Below are 7,841 nucleotides of genomic sequence, written 5' to 3' on the forward strand. Positions count from 1 at the left end.
TATATGTCTGGTTTCCCGCCAATTCTTGTATTTAAGGCATTCTAACAAACATTTTGTCACTTTAAGAAAGGCCTCGGAGGAGGCCGAAACGTTAGGCTTACATCTTTGCAATAAAACTTCTTTATTTTTTACCTAAGACCTGTGAGTGCGGATCCCTTCTGTTGGTTGTATATATATATATATATATATATATATATATATATATATATATATATATATATATATATATATATATATATATATATATATATATATATATATATATATATATATATATAAAAATATATATCTATTTATATACCGTAAATTGTCAATATAGATACCGGCACTCACCTTATTAACGAACACTTCCCAGGTACTTTTCCAAACCCGAATAAAACAATAAATGAAACTGGAAGCACTCACAAGCATAGAAAAAATAGTGTATTTATTGAAGCATCACATGGTCCCCCACATCAACGTGTAGATTGGTAGATACCTTACACTGCACTTCAGTGGGGCAAAAGAGATCGTCTTTCAGCATACAATAACATGTTTACAGTACATATACATTAACCACAAAAAACATGGCCACATGGAAAAAATAAATACAGAAATACCAGTTACACAATGAAAAGCATACGTTCTCTTCAGTTTTTGGAAAAACTATTTAGAATTAACCTAGCTTGGTGCAGTTTGTGGGTATTTAGGCAGCAGATAATCTGACACAGCAGATTCAGACAAATACTGCTCTAAATATTTTCCCATGATCTGGACAGTACCACATTTTAAATTATTTAAACATATTAAATTAGGTTTACTTAAAAAGGCATATTTAAAATATGTCTATAATAAAAAACATGTAGTCTGACTCTGTAGCAGCAGGCAGCAGTCTCAGATAAAAGTAATTTAGAACAATAGAGGGAATGTTTTAAAAAAAGCAGAATGGATCTTAGTTAATACTGTAATTAAGCAATACTGTATCTTTACATTCCCTTTAGAAGAGCCTCCTGGATAAATCACCCCTTGCCAGTACATTCAGAAAACTGACATAGAATATACAGGTAATAGAACCTATATGTTGCACTTATATGTAAGTCAAACCAACTTTGTGTTAAGCATCTCAAGATGGTGACCCACTGAGCAGACCACCCATGCCTGGTTGGATCCATGAAGCCTTTAGAAGCAGGGAAAGGCTGACATAACTAGCCTAAGCACAACTTTAAGTTATTTGGGAGGCCTGCAGCAATCATTTGCTTTATGGGCCATGGACACTCAGCTACTTGGCCCAGGAAATACTGATTTGTGTATTAAGTCCTTATAGTCTTTACTTTAGATTGATGGTGGTGCAACTGGTGTCCATGCTGATGAAAGCCTGGAATGTGCAGTGACATCATACTGGTTTTCTGCTATTTCTGTTTGTGCTCCATGTTCATACAATGGGGATCCTGTGGTTGGTGAGGGCACAGCATGTGAAAGAGATGAGTAATGAGGTGTAGAGCCACGTAGGTACTGGGGACTTGTTCCATTACTTATTCCTCCAGACTGAGACACTGGTGTGATGGTACTGTTACTTACAGACCACAAAGAAGTGTACTGACTGCAATCAAAATAATTGGTAAATGGTAGTATGATCCATCACAATATATAAAGAAAAACAAGCAGATTCAAGCAGATTCAACATATACAGCTCTGTCTGCCTATACTGCACTAGGACTATCAAACCTTTGTGCCCCAAGCTGATAGAAACAAAATGTCCTAGAATCATTAGTTATTAAAAACTGTCTGTGGGGCCCACAAATAATGCAATTTATTACATCTAAGAATGAGCATAGTCAGGCACCAAATGTTGGTCCTGGATGTCAAGTTTGAATAATCCCTTATTTAAGTACATACTAGTTTTTAAACCAGATACAAAAGGTTGCTCATGTATTTTATTTTTGGATAAACCATTGAAGAATATGTACTACATAACTATCTAAGTATATCAAGTTTCTGAGTACAACAGTCAGCTTCTTGACCCATGTTGACCTGGCAATTGAACAAATGCTCTCTGTTCCCCACATCTAACCACATTAATTAAATGCTTCATCTTTGTCGTAAAGTTATTCTAAGATGTTTCATTTACCTTGAGGTAGGTGGTGTTCCTGTGCTGTGACTCATTGGCAACATCCCTGTGTGTGCTGGCATTTGAAGTGTGGACCAGTTGCCATGGGACTGGAGCATTGAAAGACATGCTGAGGAATTATCTGTTAAATTGTCTAAAATGAAAAAAAGAACACTTCTTATTAGAAAAGGAAAAGGATATTTAGCTCCATAACACATGCAAAATTTTAGCAGAAGCCCTATACTAAAAGCTAGCTTTTGGTTGCGTTGATATGATTACTTTTCACAGATAAAATGGTCACCACCACATTGGCCCTTAAATATACAGATGTACTTACTTGGAGAATTGTTTCTGTGAGTGTATGGACTGGGGTAAGGAGCGGAGCGGTGGTTCCTCAGAGATGAGTATCGCTCACAGCCATGAGGAGATGATAGAGAGAGAGGTGCCCCGAACTGAGTGTGTGGATTGGGCGTACATAATGATCCACCATTAGGAATGAGCCAAGTACCTACTGAAGGGAAAGCACAAAGAAAGATACATTAATTTGATTTTCAACTTATAGGTTTATTTTCACTAATTACAGCATATATTTGCATACCCAGCTCTAAATACAAGAATGGGACCTGTTATCCAGAATGCTTGGATAATGCTTTCAGATAAGGGATCTTTCCATAGCTTGGATCTTCATACCTTGTGTCTACTAGTTAAATTATACATGAAATATACCCAATAGGCTGGTTTTGCCTCCATAAAGGATTAATTATATCTTTGTTTGGATCAAGTACAAGGTACTGTTTTATTAATACTGAAAAAAAGGAAATATTTTTTTAAAGTTTTTATTATATATATAAAATGCGGTCTATGGGAGACAACCTTTCTGTAATTTGGAGCTTTTTGGATAATTGGTTTCCGGATAATGGATCCTATACCTGTACAACACTTACACAAAGAGTATACTTACACTGAGAGAAATTTGAGTGCTGACTATTAATTCCCTCATCCAAGATGTCTTTATAATCATTTCTGTAGATGCAAGAGAGAAACATTAGTTTCTAATAAAAAATGTAAATAATGTTTAAAAAAAAAAAAAAAAATACTGTATATGTATTTTAAGTTTAACACGTTATATCTTCACTTAAAATTAATATAGAGGCTTCCTCGTTCGGGAGAGGCCTTGCATTGCAAATGCACATTTGTCATAGTGCAAAAAACAAATCTGCTGCAAATTATAAAAAGAAATTCACTCAAATGACATTGTACCTTTCTTTTGCATCAAGAAATGCTTTGGCAAATGGGTTGTGCTTGATTTTAAGTGCTGTAATCTGGAAAAAAAAGACAAGAGGACAAATAAATACCAGAAATTACATGATATAAACAATAAGAGCAAGCAAGCTAAAGACATAATAACACAGACTGCAGGTGTGTAAGGTGGAACATTACTTATGCTACAATAGATTCAGTATGTGCATATTTGGGGCACACACTGAAGTGGCAGAGTAAACATAGGCAGGCCCATTGGACATATAAAATGTTTTTTGTACTAAAGTTTGGGGGGGCCTAATATGATTTTGCTGTGGGGCCCAGGAACTTTTAGTTATGCCACTGCTATACTGTCTTGGGCAATCCTCATTTTGGTTCCCTTTGCCCCCAAAACATTCTTTGTTGATACTGTTGATAACTAGAATATTGCCAAACCATGAAAGAATCAACACTACTGTATCTGATGCCCATTAATTCTTTATAAAATAATCTACTATTTACATATTACTTAACACAGTATCTTAACTCTTTACCTCTTCATTCTGGTATGCGGTCACTGCTATGAACTGTGTCTCAGGGAATGAATGGCTGGTGATCATTCTCTGGGTGCCGCCAACTCTCACAATGTGGATTCGAGGTTCATACTTGTGCAAAGAGTTTAACATAATCTATAAGAGATGCAGAGGAAAAATCATTTTAATACTACTGAATAATTTAAAACAAAAGCAGTTTTATATAAAATAGGCTCAGTGCAACATGCATTACATGGTGAAACCAACAAAGTACTCTATCCACTACATACTCTGTTGTTGACATTTGATTTTAAAACATGCTAAGTAAAGTAGGGATGCACCTTATCCAGGTATGCAAACTAGGGGGCGGGGAGGGAAATTGCGTGACTTTTTTCAGAAAAAAAGGAAGTAAAAAATATTTTCCCCTTCCCATCCCAATTTGCATATGCAAATTAGGGTTCTGATTCGGTTCGGTGTTCGGCCGAATCTTTTGCAAAGGATTCGGGGGTTTGGCCGAATCCAAAAAAGTGGATTAGGTGCATCCCTAAAGTAAAGTAAGGTACAAATGCAATATGTCCACAGAGCATATGTCAGTGCCAGTTGTATCAATTCTAGATTGTAAGTATCCAGAACAAAGCTAATTTCTGCAAACAACACTGCCATGCATATTCAGGGCCGGATTTCAGTGGCGGGCGCCCCTAGGCCATGTGGTCTGTATGCACCAATCTAGCGAGAGCAGGCACACCGGAGCACTGGGGAGCTACGTGTCCTCAGCAAGCAGCTGGACGGCATGCCGCCCCTACCAACTTGCTGCCCTAGGCCTGGGCTTTTGTGGCCTCGCCACAAATCCGGTCCTGCGTATATTTCAAAGGGAGCTTGGCTTACCTATGGCATTCCCCTAAGACCACAGAGCAACCCATAATTGCACCACTATTTTTAATAAATAACCCCCTAAGGGACAGATTTATTATTGAAAATTCTAATTCGAATTTTCACATTTTGTTTTATGGTCATGTCGAGTTTTTTAAAAAATACAAATTCGATTTTCGAAATTTATCTTACTTTGGCCCGTTAAGAATTCGAATTCCTAAAACCTGCCGAATTCAACGGGAGAGTTCCAGTGACCAATTTGGAGATATTTGTAGCCTCCTGACATTCAAATTGTTTTGGAGAAAAAACTCGAATCGAGATTGGTCGAATTAGAATAAAATTAAATTTGAGTTTCCCACCATATGTGTATAAATATCAGTTCTCTGTTTAGCTGTATATGATTTAGGTAGCCACATTATTATCTCACACTCAGCTGTCTTTATTAGGCACTTCAGTGTCTGGTTCCCTTTGTGCTGCAACAAAAGGCTTAGGCAGGTTCCCAGCTGTGAAAAATAAACAGACTCTGAATACATTCAAATTGTATTTTCCTTACCTGGCCTCCACCATTCATTTTGTTTGTAAGTTTGACTTTGCTAAAAGACACAGGATCTTTCATCCAGTGGGCTCCAAAATTGGGGGAATCTGGGTGGATGTAAACACAACTAGGGGCCTGGGGCTCAGGTTTGCCACCTGGAACCCATTCTCCATTCACATACTTCCAGCGGAGGTTGTCAGCTGCCACAAAGTCCAGAAGAACCGTGTACATGGCATTGGGATCCAGGCCCGACACGCTCACCTTCAGAACTGGAAACATTCTCCTAAAATACAAAAAGTAATTGGGGTGGTTATCTTCGTAGAATATATGCAGGACTATCTTGATATATACATCAGCAACATAGAACATAATTTTCTCCAGATAGGTTTGTTTTTTTTTCCATGGGAAAGAGACAAATAAAGTGATTTAAAAGGTGGCGTTAGAGAGGAAATGAACTAACTTCCCCTTATTTATTTCCTTTGAGCTCAGTGGCTTCTTTTGTCTTTAATTTGAGGTCAAACAACTCATCTGCTATAAAGTAGCTTTAATTACTTTGCTACTGCAGCAATGAGGTTTGTTTAAGTATTGACCTTTTCTACACCTTTATGGAGTGACAAATCAGATTGGGAATTCCTGACGACATCACATTTTCTCAGGGCCCCTTTTATTGCACCTTGAAACTTTATTTAAGGCCAAACGCATTCAGTTTTATAGAATTCTCTGCTTTAGGAATTCCTTGTTTATCACCACCATTCCCACCATGGAGAAACCAAAAATACTCAGGTGTTTAAAGGGTAAAGTTATTTTTTTAACAATGAGTAATAAAGCAGGGGCAAAAATGTATGAAGGATGTAAGTTTTTTATATTTACAAAACATTCCTTAATTGCAACAAACATATCATAGAAAGTTAAAATAAAATATAATTTACCTTGTTTAATTTATTCTTGACTTAATACAACAAAAATCCTATAGTGCATGGCTGCCTTACTAAGGCTAACAGTATAGCCGCTCCATATTCATGGTTAAGTATAAAGGTAAATTTCATTTCTACTTATAAAAGGGTATATATTCAAAACAGTAATAATAATATAATTCAAATGGCTGAAAACAGAGAAATACATATACAGAGAACCCGGATGGAACTGTATTTTATTTCCCCACTGCTATAAATTACAAAAAAAGATGTCTTCAATTTTTATTATATATTATATATATATATATATATATATATATATATATATTATATATATATATATATATATATATATATATATTATATATATATATATATATATATATATATATATTATATAGAGAGAGAGAGAGAGAGAGAGAGGTGGAACACTATCACAACATGCTATAGCTCCCCCTGTTTTTGATTTCAGCACTAATTGAAGATGCCAATATTTACATTTACATATTGCCAAGTCATAACTAAAGGAATTGTAATGCTAAATGTATATGAAATCTGGGTCACAACAGACCTGTTTGTATTTAAATACAGAGAGCGAAAGTGGTATAAAGATATCATCTAATCTATATAATCTATCTTGCTCCTCATTGAATATAATGGCTGGAGATACAAGCCCTAGATACTGTACTCATAAAGGATATCTTAACTAAACTGTCATTATAAACATAGTAGGCAGTTAATTGCAATAGCACTTCAATCTGCCCACAACCCAAGGGCAATCCCTGATCATCCTTTAATCTAATCAAATCGCACATCAGAATTTATACTAATTTCTGTTACATTGTAAGAAATATAGGCAGAAAAATTACGTTTAAGGTTAATAAATGTCAAACAAAAAGTCCAGTTTTATTATTATTATTAATAATAATAATAATAATAATAATGACTGAATGTTTTTCCGACTTATTTATATTGCACTTTAAACCCATTCCACTAACTGCCTCGAGCTAAATGCCCATGATCATGATGAATATAAATCTACACTAGGTAGAAACTCCTGCACTCTAGACAAGAAAGTTATTAGTTTCTGGGATTTTACCTTCCATTCTTAGTGACGATCATCTCATTGGTGAGCTCCTTAAACCTCGTCCACAGGTCCCGCTCCTGCAGACTCACCTTCAGCTCCTTCTCGGTGGGGTCCCCCTTTTCGCTGCCAGCCTGGAGCTCATTCTCCACAGCGCTCAGCAGATGATCTACCCGGTACTGCACGTTCTTGGCGCAGCTCTCGGTCGCACTCATTCCTCCAGAAAGGGAGGCTTCGTAACACACAGACTGGGGGAAAAATTTTAGCAGCTTTTCCACTAATCGGAACAAAACCCAAGGTGCGATTGATCAGCAGGTAGTAAATCCAATTGACATTAGGGGAATAAGAGGCACTGATTAAGATAGAGATATTTCACTCTTCCATAAATAGGCCTGGACAAGCTGTGGTGTCTTCATCAACGGCGGTGCCAGGCAGCTCATTGGTCAGTTTTCTCTTTGATGTTGGTGAGGCAACTGCTGATTGGAGCACAGAAACCCCAGAGAGCTCTATGATAATCCTGGGAATTTAATTGCAAGTCAGAGGTACTTTATGTAAATCCCCAAATGTTTACACCTATATC

The 7,841-nt window shown here is 36.6% G+C and overlaps 1 protein-coding gene across 1 annotated transcript; it reads right to left on the bottom strand.

Annotated features, from left to right (window-relative positions):
• Nucleotides 1-412: 412 nt before the first annotated feature.
• On the bottom strand, nt 413-7,601 carry tbxt.L (T-box transcription factor Tr L homeolog). Its single transcript, NM_001091696.1, has 8 exons — nt 7,277-7,601; nt 5,282-5,546; nt 3,880-4,014; nt 3,347-3,408; nt 3,048-3,109; nt 2,424-2,597; nt 2,108-2,240; nt 413-1,579 (listed from the first exon to the last, which is right to left on the bottom strand). The coding sequence occupies exons 1-8, from the start codon at nt 7,474-7,476 to the stop codon at nt 1,312-1,314; spliced, it is 1,299 nt and encodes a 432-aa protein (NP_001085165.1). The 5' UTR covers nt 7,477-7,601; the 3' UTR covers nt 413-1,311.
• Between the last annotated feature and the right edge of the window lie 240 nt (nt 7,602-7,841).

The sequence above is a fragment of the Xenopus laevis genome, chromosome 5L (genome assembly GCF_017654675.1).
Source record: "Xenopus laevis strain J_2021 chromosome 5L, Xenopus_laevis_v10.1, whole genome shotgun sequence".
NCBI classification, from domain to species: Eukaryota; Metazoa; Chordata; class Amphibia; order Anura; family Pipidae; genus Xenopus; species Xenopus laevis.